The sequence below is a fragment of the Rana temporaria genome, chromosome 1, assembly GCF_905171775.1.
Source record: "Rana temporaria chromosome 1, aRanTem1.1, whole genome shotgun sequence".
Lineage (NCBI taxonomy): Eukaryota > Metazoa > Chordata > Amphibia > Anura > Ranidae > Rana > Rana temporaria.
This window is the reverse complement of record NC_053489.1, coordinates 409,918,491-409,936,219: the sequence shown is the minus strand read 5'-3', so window position 1 is coordinate 409,936,219 and position 17,729 is coordinate 409,918,491. Positions and strand designations below refer to the sequence as shown.

The 17,729-nt window shown below is 42.4% G+C and overlaps 1 protein-coding gene across 1 annotated transcript in view; it reads right to left on the bottom strand.

Moving 5' to 3' along the window:
• DNAH6 (dynein axonemal heavy chain 6) overlaps positions 1-17,729 on the bottom strand; it is a 386,479-nt gene that overhangs the window by 68,244 nt on the left and 300,506 nt on the right. Inside the window, exons 58-63 of the mRNA XM_040324272.1 lie at positions 16,731-16,798; positions 13,737-13,917; positions 13,479-13,658; positions 9,854-10,087; positions 6,729-6,864; positions 1,346-1,509 (exon numbers count right to left, since the gene is read on the bottom strand). Of these exons, the coding sequence (XP_040180206.1) occupies positions 1,346-1,509; positions 6,729-6,864; positions 9,854-10,087; positions 13,479-13,658; positions 13,737-13,917; positions 16,731-16,798 (963 nt within the window). The remainder of the gene's footprint in view (positions 1-1,345; positions 1,510-6,728; positions 6,865-9,853; positions 10,088-13,478; positions 13,659-13,736; positions 13,918-16,730; positions 16,799-17,729) is intronic.

Sequence of the window (17,729 nt, the reverse complement as noted above, 5' to 3'; positions counted from 1 at the left end):
TTTTTGCCGAGGAAAACGGTCATGTGTATGTTTTTCATCGAGAAAACTGCCGAGGAACTCGACGAGAAAAAAAGAGAACAAGTTGTCTTTATCCTCGTCAGGAGTCTCAATTTCCTAGTCGTGTTCCTCGTCTGGCTGGTTTTCGACGAGAAACACGTTCGTGTGTATACTTAGAAACCCGTGCATGCTCAGAATAAAGTATGAGACGGGCACGCACCTTCGGAAAAAGTAGCGTTTGTAATGGAGATAGCACATTTGTCATGCTGTAACAGACTGAAAAGTGCAAATTGTCTCCTACCAAACTTTTACTTAACACGCAGTAACATGAGATTAGCAAAAGCAGCCCCAAGGGTTGTGCCAGTGGAATCAAACTTCCCCTGCTGTTGTACGTGTTGTACGTCACTGCGTTTGAGAACGACGAGATTTGGTCTTGACAGTGTGTACGCAAAGAAAGCTTGTCATGTTTCTCGACAAGCCTAACAAGGAACTCGTCGAGGAAAACGATGTTTCATTTACGACAAGTTCCTCGGTCGTGTGTACGAGGCCTTACTCTTAACTATTAGAATTCCCAATTTTGGAAAAAATATACAGTAGCAATGCATACATTGAAAGCAGCCATGCCTTGGAGAAAGTCCTTTCCTCCTTAAAGATACAGAAACCTATCAGAAGCCCAGACTCATTCAAGCCAGCTTAAGATCTTTAGTGTTTTTCTATAGTAAATACAAAAAAAAGAGAATGTGGAGGTGCTCAGATCAATTTATATTCAGCAAAAGGATCCACAACAACACAAGCCCATAATAATAGAAACCAGCTAGTACTCCAGTGTTTCTCAGACAACTGAGCCCAGAGCTGAATGTCTATTCAGGGGAAGGAGACTAGGGGGTTGACTTACTAAAACTGGAGACTGCAAAGCTCTGCATAGAAGACCAATCAATTTCCATTTTTTTTTCCAAACCTTAATTGAACAAGCTGCATTTAGAAGCTGATTGGCTACCATGCACAACTGCACCAAATTTGCACTCTCCAGTAAATCAACCCCAAGAGAAATAGCTGGAGGGTTGTAGTAGTGTTGCGAATGATAGTGCTTATATCTAGTGTCATTAACAACAAGACAAGCCAACAGCTACATCTGTAGTCTTTCTCCTAAAAATAGCTTAGGTCTGGGCTCAGTCTATCTTCCATTGAATGGCTAGCAGAGGCTCTAAGCTCAGCCTTACCTTAGGATGGAAGATTACATTATAATTTGGATGGTATCCCCTACTCCTCTGATGTGGTGACGAACAGCGCACACAGAGAAGAAGCGGCAACATACAGGAAGTATACTTGAAGTGTATTTGTTACTTACCTTTTCCTCCATTACACTTTTAACAAGAATCAACTTCTGAAATAAAGTCAGTCTCTCATCCCATGATTCATGCACAGTCCCATTTTCCTTTCCAGGTTGTACTTTAGACATCTGAGCGTTATTGCCATCCAAAGAAGAGGGATTAATTTGGATTTTTAGAGACCCTGAAAATGCAAGACAAGCTATTATCATTGACATTATATATTTTGTTTCCTTAACCACTTGCTGACTGCCGTAAAGCAGTTTTACTGCTGTGCCCCAGATAATGTATTTACATGATCCTGCACTTCCACCTGTAGAGGACATGCACGCCGCCGGTTCGCAGCTTCTGTTGTGATTACTCACAGCAGAAGCCGATCTGCGGGTGTCGGGTTCTCTATGTCAGCCAGTACTCACCGATCGTCAGGCAAAGACTCAGAACGGAGCTCTTCCTATGTAAACAAGGCAGAGTTCTGTTCTGACAGGGGGGAAGGATGTATTCTGTGTTCCTGCAAAGCAGGGCCTTAAATCCCTCAATTCCCCTAGTAAATGCAGCACACATAGTAAACACAAACACTCGTTAGGCACAAATTTAACCCATTGATCACCCTAAATGTTTAACCCCTTCCCAGCCAGTGTCATTAGTACAGTGACAGTGCATATTTTAAGCACTGATCACTGTATTAGTATCCCGCAAAGTGTCAAAAGTGTCAATGCCCGATTGTCCTCTGCAATATCGCAGCCCCGCTATAAACCTCTGATCGCCACCATTACTAGTATAAAAAGATTGTAAATAAAAATTCCATTATATATCCCATAGTTTGTAGATGCGATAACGTTTGTGTAAACCAATCAATATACACTTATTGGGATTTTTTATATATTTAAAAAAAAAACATGTAGCAGAATAAAAATCTGTTATACTATTTAGATCATTTTGTTTTATCTGATATTTGTTAATCACATCAGAAATTTAGAGTGGTCTTTATGAATCATTAGCCTTTGTTGTACAGTCAGAAAAATGTCACAAAAGATCTGTGTATCTTCTTAGTCTAAAGTATCATATCCTGGAGGCTGGTTAGGGGCTTATTTGAAATTGTAAATAATCAATGTTACAGACTTACAACATAAGAACACTTCTTGTCCAGCCTTAGTAAAAATGAACCTATGTACAATGCATCCTTACTGGTAAGGGAATATGGACAGAATATCTTTTGCTGGAGAAAGAAAAATTGAGCTTATGTAGAGGTCTATAGCAAGCGATAAGAATATTAACACCTTCCTGTCCGGGTCTATAGCATATTGACTGCAGGGCGGGATTTTCCTCCTTCTGAGTGGATGTTATATGACGTCCTCTCAAAAGGCCACTCAGCGCCGCAATCTGTCACCAGCCGATGACTGATCACTATACTGGACTGCTGCCACCAGTGTCATGTGATCGCTGTAACCAATCACAGCAGATCACATGCCAATTGTAAATAGGTGGCTTCCTTTCATGCCATCCATTGAATACAATTGTGTTGCTAGCTGTGATTGGTCACAGTGATCACATGGTACAGACAGGGCCAATCACAGCCCATCTGCACCTTGTGATTAGCTTTGGTCAATCACAGCTAATCACAGCAAAAGACACTGAATGAATCAGTTTCATTCAGTAAAAAATGGTTGCTTATACCAAATTTATTGGAATACGCAAAACATAATAAAAAAAATATATCCTGATTACCTCCCCAGAGTAGTACAGTGTTTCTATGGTAACACTGTATTCCTCTGGTCACAGTGTAAAAAATAAAATAAAATTAACTTTTTTTTTCTTTCTTTATTTTTTTTACTTTTTTAACTTTCTTTATTTTCCAAAAAATTGTGACAACAAATTACAACTTCTAAAAAACTCACCATGACTCTTACTAAATACCTTGGACTGTCTACTTTCCAAACAGGGGTACAGTCCTGGTATTTTTTTGGGCCTCAGGAAATTAGATAGGCCGTCAGTACATTAGGACTGATCAATTTTCAGATACATATACCTAAGTTTATGGACTATAATTTTCCTATAGACTCAATTATATACACTGATTTGGGTTATTTTAACCAAGGAAATATAGTAAAATACATGTTGACCTAAATTTATGAAGAAAGGGTCATTTATTTGCAAAATTGTATAACCAAAACAAAGAAAAACGTTTTTTTTTTCTAAAATTTTTCGGTCTATTTTTATATATTTAGCAAAAATCAGCGGTGATTAAATAAAAAAGAACACTCTATTGTTGTGAAACAAATGATTACAATTTCTTATGGGTACAATGTTGCATGGCCGCACAATTGTCATGCAAAACATGACATCGCTGAAAGCTGAAAATTGGTCTGGGCATGAAGGGGGCAAAAGAAAGCCCAGAAAGTGGTTAATTTGGGTGCCTAGAAAATTAATGATGAAATTGAACTCAATGCTTTAGTGAGAAATTTTTATTTTCTCAAGGCTTTGCCCCAACTTTCAGAAGTCCCCGTTTGTAAGTGTAAAACAGACAGTGACTTCTACAATACTACACGTTATTTAAAAGGAGTGCTTTACTCTGGCATTCTTTAATAAAACCACAAAGAAAAAAAATGGAGTACCACACCAACTGTTCTGAGTCCACAACAAAATCATTATTGCCACATATGGTATAAGCCAACATGTTTCAGGGTCTTTTTCACTACCCTTCATCATGGCTAGGGAAGTACCATATTTTCCGGCGTATAAGACGACTGGGCGTATAAGACGACCCCCTAATTTTCCAGGAAAAATGTTGGTTTTGGGATATACTCACTGTATAAGACTACCCCCTTCTTACTAGTCTTTCTGGAAGCTGAGGGGTAGCCAGAACCGCTGACAGAAACAGGCTTTTTCAAATCTCACTGTGCCATTACATTACATTCCTCACTGTGCCATTACATTACATGCCCCGACTGTGCCATCACTTGCCCCCCACTGTGCCATCACTTGCCCCTCACTGTGCCATCACTTGCCCCTCACTGTGCCATCACTTGCCCCCTCTCTGTGCCATCACTTGCCCCCTCTCTGTGCCATCACTTGCCCCCTCTCTGTACCTGAGCTTGCCCCCTCTCTGTGCCTGAGCTTGCCCCCTCTCTGTGCCTGAGCTTGCCCCCTCTCTGTGCCTGAGCTTGCCCCCTCTCTGTGCCTGAGCTTGCCCCCTCTATGTGCCTGAGCTTGCCCCCACTGTGCCTGAGCTTGCCCCCACTGTGCCTGAACTTGCCCCCCAGTGCAATCACTGCAAACAGTGCCATCACTCACTTTTTTTCTGGATAGACTTCAGACGGTGCGGTGCGGTGACAGTCTCCGTGCTGCGCGCGTCAATGATTTAAAAGACGCGCCTTCTCCTCAGACTGTCCTGTGTTAGGCGGAACACAAAATTTCCCAGCAGTGCCTCTGTTCTGTGTTCCGCCTATCACAGACGTCTTCTCATCTCGTCCGAGGATGAGAAGGCATCTGTGATAGGAGGAACACAGAACAGAGGCGCTGCTGGGAAGATTTGTGTTCCACCTATCACAGAACACTCTGAGGAGAAGGAGCGTCTTTTAAATCATTGACGCTCTCGCAGCATGGAGACCGTACCCGGCGTACAAGACGTAAGACGACCCCCGACTTTGGATGCATTTTTTTGCAACCAGAAAGTCGTCTTATACGCTGGAAAATACGGTATAGATTCTAAGATCAGTAAAAAACATACATATATTTTTGTTCACGATCATGTGTCAAAATACATTTTTTGTTGAGGACTTTCAACTGGTGTGGCAATAAAAGAATTTTTCTTTGAGGGTTTAGACAGAAATCGTGTACTTCACTAAAAAAGGAACCCAATACAGTTTATGGATTCAGTGCCTCCCATCTACAGGTTCACTATCCTTTGCCAAAATGACAGGGCTCTTGCATCCTGTAATTAGGTCTCTAGGCAGTCAAAGACCACTGATTCACTTAGGAGCCAAGCAATGGTACCAACAATTTAGGGAACCAATGCAACTTGGAGACCTATTTTAAGCACCTCATACATTTTTCTTATCTTTATTTGCCTACTTTCATGAACATTTTAATTTACTTTGCCTGTCTTCTAAATGACTATTGATGTGGTTCACTGCTGAGATTTCAGTTTCCACCTTTTTAATAAGTGGAGTAGAATGAATTAATAAACATTCAAAATGGTGTTGATTTAAAATTAATATTCCCATGAGCTTATTTATTTTCCGTGATAATTATTCCCCTGTGGTGGTCTGAGTCTGCCACTTGTAAATTAAAAGCCGTCTCTCATTAGAGTGCTATTATGTAATTTTACACTCTAGGTTGATTGCAATATTTGCTTTTATTCCCAAAAGGTTGATAGCCTTGATTGTGTAGGTAAGAAATCTAATTTCATAGTTCTTTGAACGATATAAAGAGTTCCACTTAATGAATAGATGGTTATTCTCAAGATAATAATTTAGTAAACACATTTCTGATAGCACAGCACTACTACCGCAAACCAAACATCCTTGCATTCCAATACTGATGGTCTTTGATTGATTTTAACCTTTCCTTGCTCTAAAACAAACTAAATCTAAAACTAAAAAATGGTTTGGGTATGTATACCCTTTATTTTTTTATATGACAAATAACAGCATTATAGCTTGCACATGATTGGGTAATAAAATCAGCAGAGCTTTCCCTCATTTCAGATCTACCCCTCAGATTTACAGGGACTGCACTTCCAAGTGCACTTTCAGTGCAATTTCAAGTGGACTTTGCACTTGTAGTTTGCACTTGTAGTGCAAAGTGGATTTGCCTTTCGTAAATAACCCCCATTATGTCACTGACACACGCATTGTGTATGTGTCTCTATACAAGCATCAGCTAACTGGCTCATTCACCCAATGCCTAAAGCATCTTTAAATAGTCCTTTCTGTAAGCCAGTTCCTTTGAATAGACCAAAAGTATTATAGCAGGAATGCTCCGTAATATCCACTGGTGTTATTTCATAATGATAAATGTGGATAATATGCCCATTCCTATCTCATCTTATTGCAGGTAATTCAAAGGAAATGCATTATGGAGTAATTTGGTGTAACTTTACTATAAACACCACACTTTAAAAATAAAAAGTTCAGCAACACCAGACTAAACCATACCATGTCTAAAGTGTCTACTGGCATTGCTGGTATACATCTAAACACATGACCTTATTGAAAATGGAATATGGAACTGCTGGTGATACGTAATGTGCTCCTGCTCTTGGGGTGGTGCAGGTGCTTAAATAATGTAGAAGACATGGCGGTTATTATATAAAACCAAATAGGTATTGTGCTCCCTGTGTGCTGGCAAACAAAACAATATATATTTTTTTGTAGACAGCTATACATATCAAAACACACTTACCTAAACAGATGGTAATTGGTAAAGATATTATATCGTCTTTTATTCCTTTAAAGCATTGAAGTATCTCTTCTAGGTCACAACAACTAACCCAAATGGCATCGGAAAGCCACGGCACGTCTGGTTTACTGGGGTTCTTCTGATTAAACGAAAGAGTAACAAGCATTAGAATAATAAAGGTATCATTCATTAAGAACTTTAGACTACAGTACTCAAGCTACAAGACCATACAAGAACACACCAGCACAACTAGACCAGTCTGTCTGGGAGAAACCTGCCCTTTGTTACTTTTGAGTGAACAGCTTGCAGTCCTGTCTGCCCTGTCCTAATATTATTACATCCTCCTGATGTTATTCACATTGCTCTATTTTTTGATTAAGTGATCTTGTCTTAGGTTTTCCACCTAACCAAATTTTGTACTAGTATTCTAGGCACAAATGATCTACTTTGAATTCTATATACTGTATTACTATGATTTCTCAAAACAACCACAACTAACATGAGAAGATGAACAACAAAGAATTAATATTTTTTTCTTAAAAATACATTTCTAAAATATTCCCAAAGGTGTCGGATGATCTGAAGCTGCAAATGCTCACAGACATTAAAAGAGTATTATTTGGATTTTTGATGACTGCAAACCTTTTAAAAAGTCACCATCGTGTCAATTTGCTTTGAACAAAAACAATATGGTCCTATATCAAATTATGCCCAACAGTGGCAATAACTATGCAGTAACATGAACAGGGGTGCACCACTCCTATAGATGTGAACATGTTGGGCTAGATTCAGAGAGAAATGCCTATCTTTAGGCGGGCGTAGCGTATCTCATATACGCTACGCCGCCGTAACTTTGACAGGCAAGTCCCATATTCAGAAAGAATTTGCGCCAGAAGTTACGACGGCGTAGCGTATATGGGCCGGCGTAAGCCCGCCTAATTCAAAATAGGCTGGTAGGGGGCGTGTTGTATGCTAATTACTCGTGACCCCACGTATTTGACGCTTCTAACGAACGGCGCATGCGCCGTCCGTGAAAGTATCCCAGTGCGCATGCTCCAAATTACGCCGCAAATAGTCATCGCTTTAGACGTGAACGTAACTTACGCACAGCCCTATTCGCGTACGACTTACGCAAAATTCGACGCTGTCCTGACGTCCATACCTAACATTGGCTACGCCACATAGAGAAGGGGTAACTTTACGCCGGAAAAAGCCTTATGTAAACAACGTAAATAAATGCGCCGGGCGCACGTATGTTTCGGAATCTAGGTCATTTGCATATTCAACGTGTAAATCTACGGAAGCGCCCCTAGCGGCCAGCGTAAATATGCAACTAAGATACGACGGCGTAAGAGACTTACGCCAGTCGTATCTTAGACAAATTCTGGCGTATCTGATTCTTTGAGTTACGACGGCGTATCTGGAGATACGCTGTCGTAACTCCTTTCTGAATCTGGCCCTATAAATCCAGTTATATGAGCCAAAGGTGTGACACCTCCAGTTGTATTCTTAGGTTATACAGTTTCTCACTGTATTTTGCATTCTGGTATACTATATGGCAGTATTTTTTCAATTTGTGCTTTAAAGGGGTTGTAAAGTTGAATTTTTTTTTCCTAAATAGCTTCCTTTACCTTAGTGCAGTCTTCCTTCACGTACCTCATCCTTCGATTTTGCTTTTAAATGTCCTTATTTCTTCTGAGAAATCCTCACTTCCTGTTCTTCTGTCTGCAACTCCACACAATAATGCAAGGCTTTCTCCCTGGTGTGGAGAAAGCCTCTTCAGGGGGGAGGGGGCGAACAGGAGGGTCAGGACGCTATCTACTTTGCAGATAGAGAAAGGAGCTGTGTGTTAGTGGGCGTCCTGACACTCCTGCTCGCCCCCTCCCCCCTCAAGAGGTAAGGAAGCTATTTAGGGATAACTGTGTTCATTCTTAGAATCATAGAAGGTATCTGTTCTATCCACATGTGGACAAGGGAACGTGCCCTTACTTCTTGGGTAGTCCGAAAGCCAGTTACCTTCTATTGTTCTTGTGAACTCAGAATGTACCAGGATATCCCTCAAAAGGTAAGGAAGCTATTTAGGGGGAAAAAATGTACCTTTACAACCCCTTTAACACAGTGTGCCCCACTGCAATGGAAAACTTTTTTTTTGCCGGGAGTTGTGCTGTAAGTGATACCTTTTAAATTTTAACACTTTGATAGTTATGTTTTGGAGGGTAAATATCTGGGGGTGCACAAATTATGTGAATGTTGCATTGGGAAAAATTACAGAATCTGTCTATTTTTTAATGTTTGACTACTGACAAAAAACCCTAAAAAAATCAGTTATATGAATTCTCTACCAGATTAAAGCCTGATCTGTCCTGAAGAAAGCAAACTATAATATGTTAGGGTAGGCTACAAACAATAGAAGGCTTAATGTGTGGAACTGAGACATCTACAAAATGAACAAAATGTTCTGAGACCCAGAGCGAATACGGGGGAAAAAGGGCCAAAGATTTAAGTGGTTAAACAAATGAAGGTACCCCAGGAGCTGTATGAAGTACACTAGTTGGGAAACTACAGTGTGCCCAATTAAGATGTTCAGTGAGCTTCACTTCAATGGGCTGCCACACTGATATGATGAAATGATGCTCTGAGCACTGCTATCAGAGAGGACAGAGTGTTCTTCCTTAACCTCTACTTGGCTCATTTGATTACACAATGCACTCCTCTACTCTTGCTATACAGCAAATTCATAAATGCCAGTGTGACTTTAGTTCATATCAGAACTCTTCTGTTTCTTACTGAGCCTCGGGTCATGCTTCTACAAAGGTTTGATTCAGCATGCTACCTGCAAGACTTCATTTTTTTTTTTTTTTTGCATTAGACGTATTACATGGTTCAAACAGATTGCATTATGCCTTATATATAAAGCAGTTTTCTCAATGACAGTCGGTTCATTCAATAACAAACACTGGGAGCTAGGAAGTTTTCCTTAAGGGTTAATGGCTTGATGCACAAGATTAAGCTTATCGTTATGTTTACATGAACACATTCCTCCCTTCAGGCCATAGGTTTTGATTCAAGCTATTGAGATATGAAAACATCCAGAAGATTTATCTGAACTAAAAGCAATAAAATCCCACCTTATCTAAGCCTGCAGCCCCTCGCAGAAAAAAATTCCATTCTGATTCAGTGATTTCTCCTTTCTGTCGCATGGTCTCTATGCAGAGCATAAAGCTGTAAATAAGCTTGTGCTGTTCAAAAAGGCCTCGTGAAACATTGGTATAAGCTGAAAAAAGAGTTTGCTTGAGAAGGGTTGCTAGACGGGTGTCAAGATCATTACTCTTTTCAGCAGACTCGATTGTCATGTTGAATAACTGAAAAGAAAAAAAAAATGTCAGCAGAAAATGCGCACAAGCATACCTTGAAGGAGTTCCATGTAATTGCAGAGCATACAAATAGGAGAGACACAAAATAGTATATTTTGTCAGTTGTATTTTTAAGTACAGTTCACATTTTTCACTTAAGGGATTATTCATTGCAGTATTAAAAAGAGCAATGAGGGTGTGCAATGTGTGGTAACCGACAGCAGACAATTTTTTGAATTATATAAGAGATATCTTTTTATTTGTAGCTATGTTTACACTATGGTAATCACTACTCTTCTTGCGACTTCTTTATTAAAGCTTAACGAGAAATTCCAGGGAGGATATACTTGGCTTGGATCAATGTAACTATGTACTGTATATGCCATACTTGGCTGATCACTGAAGATGGACACCACTACTCCAGTGATCTCCACTAGATGGAGTCCAACACCAAGTGGCTGCCTTGCTGCATTCTGAACACAGGAGGTCGACCATCAAGCACAAGCGCGTGTCAGGCCTCGTACACATGACCGAGTTTCTCAGGAAAAACCAGCAAGAAACTTGCTGGGAGATATTTTTTTGCCGAGAAAACCGGTCGTGTGTACATTTTCGTTGAGGAAACTGTTGAGAAACTCGACGAGCCAAAAAGAGAGCAAGTTCTCTATTTCCTCGACGGGAATGGAGAAACTTGCCTTGTCGAGTCCCTCGACAGCCTAACAAGGAACTCAACGAGGAAAACGATGTGTTTCACCCGTCGAGTTCCTCAGTCGTGTGTACGAGGCTTCAGAGAATAGTTTGCACGCATTCAGAAAATGCAAACTATTCTCTGAATGGCCAACTTCCTGTGTCTACAATGCAATAGGGCACAGGATTGGGAAGCTAGTGGAGATCACTGGAGTAGCGGTGTAGTAGCGGTGTCTGCTTCAGTGATTCCCGGCTTCCAGGGGCATTGGCCAAGTATAGTAAAAGGGTAATCCAAGCTGGACCAATATAACTATTGTATGTATAAAATATCGGTACCTGTAATTCCTTTTTTAAAGTGTCACATCCTTATTAAACACATATACTTAAAGCAGAGTTCCACCCAAAAGTGGAACTTATGCTTATCTGCTTCGCCCCCCCCTCCCCCCGAAAGGTGCCACATTTGGCACCGTTCAGGTGGGAGGGTGGAACGGGTACCTGACAGGTACCCTTCCCCACTTGAATTAGACTGCGCCACAGTGACGCTTCTTCAGAAGTTCGACCCCCTCCCCCTTCCTCCACCGCGGGGCCAGTCAGTTTGTGCATGCACAGTAGGGAACCGACTGTGAAGCCGAAAGGCTTCACTGGCGGTTTCCCTTACGATAAATGCCGGTCCCCTGGACAGGTAAGTGTCCATATGTTAAATGTCAGCAGCTACAGTATTTGTAGCTACTGACTTTTATCTTTTTTCTCCTGGTGGAACTCCTCTTTAAGTAGCATAGAAGGCAAAAACCATACTTGGCTCTTTTGGTGATGAAGGTTTTAGAATATTTTGGAAGTGTCATGTTTAAGGCAGAAATGTATATTTTTTTTATTTAAACACTCTCTCCCTTCAAATTAAAAAAGCTCCCAAATCTCTATATTTATTCACAACTCAGAGTTGCCTTCAATGATCTTCTCCATCCTCCAATACCAATAATGGTCCTCTTCAAGGGTGAATGATAGCTAGCATCATTCAACTTCCTACCTTTGAGCCCAATCTCCTCCCCAGATAGCAAGGATAACTTGCCAGAAATATGTGGCAGTATTGTTGACTTGCTGCACATTTTCACTGGCAAGTTGTACTGGCAAGTTGCAGATCACTTAAAGCACGAGTTCAAGTTGACACTTTTCCAATTTGTAGCAAATTTCAGCCACAGCGACCCCTGTGGTCGGAATGAGTATTGCATAGCATAACTGAACCAGAACTTGCAACAGACTTGCAGAATGTTTGCAAAGAAAGTTTATCTGGAGTCATGCAATGCAAACTTACTGCAATTTTGCAACACACTTGTGAAGCCTGACAAGTCTAGCAATAGCTTAGCATGCCATTTTCAAACTTGCAACTCAATTGCTTGTTATCTGGGTCCCTGTGTCCCTCTGGGTGTGTCTCATTAGCAGGCTTGCCTGCTGCCCATGCTAAAGAGGACAACAGGGGCCATGATTTGTCATGTGACCACGTGGAAGATTCCTGGAACTCATATCCTGGTACTTTTTCAAAATCAGGTGCAATAGCAATGTTTCTCCACTCCAGTCCTCAAGGTGCCCCAACAGGTCATGTTTTCAGTCTCTCCAATTATTTTGCACAGGTGATTTGATCCATTTCACTGCCTTAGCCATTACCACAGCCATTTCACCTGAGGGAATCCTGAAAACATGACCTGTTGGGGCGCCTTGAGGACAGGAGTTGAGAAATACTGTGCAATAGGGTACAGGATGATTGGGCATTCTGGGATTGAAAAATACATTAAGGTATGCTTTAAAGCGGATCTCCACTCTAAAGTGGAGTCCCGCTGATCGGCACCCTCCCCCCCTCCGGTGTCACATTTGACACCTTTCAGGGGGGAGGGGGGTGCAGATACCTGTCTACAGACAGGTATCTGCACCCACTTCCGGCCCTACGATACGGGCAAAGGACGGGTTTTTTCCTTACCTTCCGTCCGTCCCCCGTTGTATGCTGGGAACACTCGGCTCCCAGCACACAGCGGGAGCCAATCGGCGGGCGCAGCGCGACTCGCGCATGCGCCGTAGGGAACCGGGCAGTGAAGCCGGAGCGCTTCACTTCCTGGTTCCCTCACCGTGGATGGAGGGGGGAGCAGCAGGGTGACGAGCGATCGGCTCGTCATCTGCTGCGATCACCGCTGGACTCCAGGACAGGTAAGTGTCCTTATATTAAAAGTCAGCAGCTGCAGTATTTGTAGCTGCTGGCTTTTAATATATTTTTTTAGTGGCACATCCGCTTTAAGTGTTATCTACTCTTGTGAGACTTCATACTGCTCACTTGTAACCATGGCAATGCAGCCATTAAAACATGTGAAAGTTAGGTATACCAAGTTGAATTAACATTCCATGACCTCAAAATCAACCTCTTTGTAAAAGGCTTATGCAAAAGAGGATGTGTTTTTTTGTTTGTTTTTTTATTTAGTAAGGCCTAAATTAAATTCTGTTCTGGTGATGGTCAAATTTTGGATATCCCCTGCCTTTCTGTAACTGGGACTTGAAGTGAGGGTAAACCTTGACAGCAGGGGCAGAAACAGCAATAAACACCTGACAGAAGTGCTATCCCTTTAGGAAATCTCTATATAGGCTCTGATTGTCATTCTGTAGTGCTAGAATATATAGACAAAAATTTGAATGGATGTTGTGAGAAAAATATAATCTCTATAAATATTTAACTTACTTGTTTGAAATACTTCAATGAGAATTGATACATCGGGTCTATTTCTGAGAGACTGGCAATGACAAAATACACAACGGACCCTTGGGTGGCTACTGTCCTGTACTTTTCTCGAGCTGCATTTATCTTTTGTTCCGTGGCTTCAGCTTCTTGTAGTCTAGTTTTGATAGCACCTGAAGTTATCTACAGTCCCAAACAAAAAAGTTAGATCACAAGACACAAGTAGAGAGTCCATAGCCAACAGGTGAATGAACAGCTGACCTTTGACTCTTGAAGGGTATTGATAAGTTCCTCATTGTCCAGGATATTCCCCTCTGAAGTAAAAAGTAGCTTTAGTATCCGTTCCTCGATCGCTTTTAACTGGTTCCTGTCAGAATTTATGCGGATAATAAGCTGGTTTCTCTGTTCCTCTAGATCTGGTCTTTCAATCCTTACAACATCACTGAAAAATGTATATTATAATTAGTACATTCACACACACACACGACATATGATATATGTTTCCACAAATTAAATATACTGTAACTCAAGAAGATAAATGATGATATGCTCAATTTGTCAAAAAGCCTTTCCAGATTGTGTAGCCCCTTAAAACAAACTACAACATAGACTGAAAATCCCTCAAAAATAGTGAAAAAATGCTGTTTATTAATCTTCCTGCACATGTTAATTCACAGTTAACAACCATTTGTTGGAAGCCACTAAGGTGTTGGCCTAGAGTAGAACATTCCAATGGCTTGCATACTAATTCCACAAGCTCCTCTTTTAATAATGCTTCTGGTTTCTGATAACACGGGCAGAAGTGCAGCTGGTAGCAGATTGTTGGTTCTGTACAGAATAATATTGCATGAAAGCAGTAAAAACTGTCTTATACTATATATCAGAGGTCTTGAATCCAAATTCATGAGGGTCCAGTTTGCAAAATTTTCTTATGGCAGAGGTCCGAATCTCAAGTTAATGCTATAAAACATCACAGCCCCCTTTTACAGCACAGCCCCCCCCCTTGTAGATCAGTGTTCTCAGAGCCCTCTTCCCATCACAACCCCCCTTAACATCACAGCTTCCTATTTACATTAGTATCCACAGTCTCGTTTTACATCACAGACCACCTTATCATTACAATCCACCTTTTAAAGCAGTCTTATGCCCTGTACACACGATCGGAATTTCCGATGAAAAAAGTCAGATGGAATTTGGTCTCCATCAGACTTTTTTTCGTCTGAGTTTAGAAATAGAACATGTTTTATTTTTTCCGATGGAAAAAATTCCTATCGGAAATTCCTATCGTCTGTATGGAGCTCCGACGGAAAAAAAAACATGCATGCTTAGAATTAAGTCGACACATGCTCGAAAGCATTGAACTTCATTTTTCTCGACTCGTCATAGTGTTTTACGTCACCGCGTTTTGGAAGGTCGTAATTTGGTCTGACAGTGTGTATACAAGACAGCTTGAACGGAATTCCGACAAAAAATTCCATCAGATTTTAGGCCATCGGAAATTCCGATCGTGTGTACGGGGCATAACAGTCCTTAGTTAGCCTTCTCATCACAGTGCCCCCTTTACACAGTGTCCACTTTACACACCACAGTGCTGCCGTTACTCATCACAGTGCTCCCTTTACACATTAAAGTGCCCCTTTACACAGTGTCCGCTTTACACATCACAGTGCTCCCTTTACACATCACAGTGCCCCTTTACACATCACAGTGTCTTCTCTACAGAGTGTCCCTTTACACATCAAAGTGCCCCTTTACACAGTGTCCCCTTTACACACCACAGTGCCCCTTTAGGCCTCGTACAGACGACCGGATCTATCCGCTGGGATTGATCTGCGGATCAGTTCCAGCAGATAGATCCGGTCGTGTGTACGTCCGAGCGGACATTTCCCGGCGGATAAAAATCCAGCCGACGGATTCCCAGCGGATAAAAATTTCTTAGCATGCTAAGAAATCTATCCGCTGGAATCCAGTCCAGCGGACTGATCCGGTCATCTGTACAGACTCACCGGATCAGTCCGTCCGCTCCCCTCCCTCGCATGCGTCGTAATGATTAGACGCATGCGTGGAAGTATTTACCTTCCAGCGTCGCGCACGTCGCCGCGTCATCGTCGCGGCGACGGCGCGACATGTCACTGCGGATGTATTCCGCGCGGATTTCGATCTGATGGTGTGTACAGCCATCAGATCCAAATCCGCCAGAGGATTTATCTGCTGGAAACGGTCCGGCAGACCGTTTCCAGCGGATATCCTCTCGTGTGTACGGGGCCTTACACATTGCACATCACAGTGCCCCTTGCAGTCATAGCCCCCCTCTCCTCCTTTATATCACAGTTCCCCTTTCATCATTCATCCTCCCCTGCACAGTCCTATCAGGGCAGAGGCACATAGCAGCTGGGTATTCTCTCTCTTTGGTCTCCTGCCTGGCCACCGCTATCATCCTCACAGCAGGCAGAGGTGGGAGGAGCTGCATTTCAGGACAGAGGGCAAGAGCTGCCCAACTTATTACATTAACAAGCGGGTGATTACTGAATCACACCCTCTGTCCCAATATGCAGTACCTCTTATCCCCACCCGCCGTGAGGATGATAGCTGCAGCGGGAGACCAGAGAGAGAGAATACCCAGGCTGATAAATGGCACGGCCAAGGTCCGAACAGGACTGTCGCTGGGTCCGGACCGAGGTCCGCCATTTAGTGAACCCTGCTATACTGTATATAGTCCACTACTAAATGGCAGTGAGGTTGATTTACTACAGGCAGATAGACTCTACAATTTGCAAGTGTAGTTGCACTTATTTTTCCCAGAGCTTAGAGAATGTAGAGAAGCTTCTCTTTGTAAACAATATCCAATCAGGTGCAACAAAAATAAACATTAAACATAAACAATAAAACTCAGCATTTTTGCTTGTGTATTATTGGATGATGGAAATCAACAGTGCTTCACCACATTCACTAAGCCCTGTGGAAAATTAATTGCAAAGTGCACAGTCCATTTGCCTTTAGTAAATCAAATCCATTATTACTAATATTTTCAAATATAAACAGTGAAAGCACTGCTGTGCAATGCACAATATTAAAACAGTTATGACCGCGGACCAGTTTCAGCGGACAGATCCGGTCGTGTGTACGAGGCCTTAGTGGGCCCTGAGGACAGGAGTTGAAGAAACACTGAAAGAGGGGATCAAGGGTTTTTAGAACGCAAAGCAAATCTTTTTTTTGTATATGGATGGACTCAATGTATATTTAAAACTAAATTACCTTAGCAGCTGATCCTCAAGGCCAGATCTGGTCACAGTGAAATTGATTACAGTCACTTTAATGCACACCTAGAAAAAAAAGATACAAATTGGAAGGCAAAGTTATTATGAAATATCAGAAGACAAAGGGCCAGATCCACAAAAACCTGGCGTAACTTAAAAAATCCCATTTAAGTTACACTGCCTTAAAGTTTCTACCTAAGTGCCTGATCCACAAAGCACTTATCTAGAAATTTAAGGCTGTGTAACTAAAATTCCGCCGGCGCAAGGCGTTCCTATTCAAATGGGGCGAGTCCCATTTAAATGAGGCGCGCTCCCGCGCCGGCCGTACTGCGCATGCGCGAAGTTACGTTACGCCGAGTTTTGAGGATCGCGACGGCTTAAAAAAGTTGCGTCGGGAAAAAAAAAAATGACAGCGGCATGCATTCCTGAGGGAGAACTCCATGCCAATTTTCAAAGAAAAAACCGGCATGGGTTCCCCCCCCAGGAGCATACCAGGCCCTTAGGTCTGGCATGGGTTGTAAGGAGACCCCCCCCACGCCGAAAAATTGACGTAGGGGGTCCCCCTACAATCCATACCAGACCCGTATCCAAAGCACGCTACGGCAGGTACCCACGTGGTGGGTGCCTACCCACGTGCACCCACCACGTGGGTACCTGCCGGAGCATGATGGGACGGTGATGCCTATATAAATGGGATGCAAGGCGCGCTTCCATCATAACAGCGACAAGAGGCGACGAGGCAACATCGGAAGAACAGAAGAGGAGACCCTGACGCCACAGAAGACCGCGCTGGCTGCCTGTTAGAAATTGAGCTAACACACAAACATAGCAGGCAGCCAGCGCTGAAGAAGAAGGCACCGGAGAGCTGCAGAAGAACCGGGGTTCGCCGAGTCAAGAGCGGAAGAGGGGAGAAGATGGAAGAAGCCCCCCGGAGTCCGGAGAAGCCCCCCCCGGAGAGCGGAGAAGACCCCCGGAGAGCGGAAGACCCCCGGAGAGC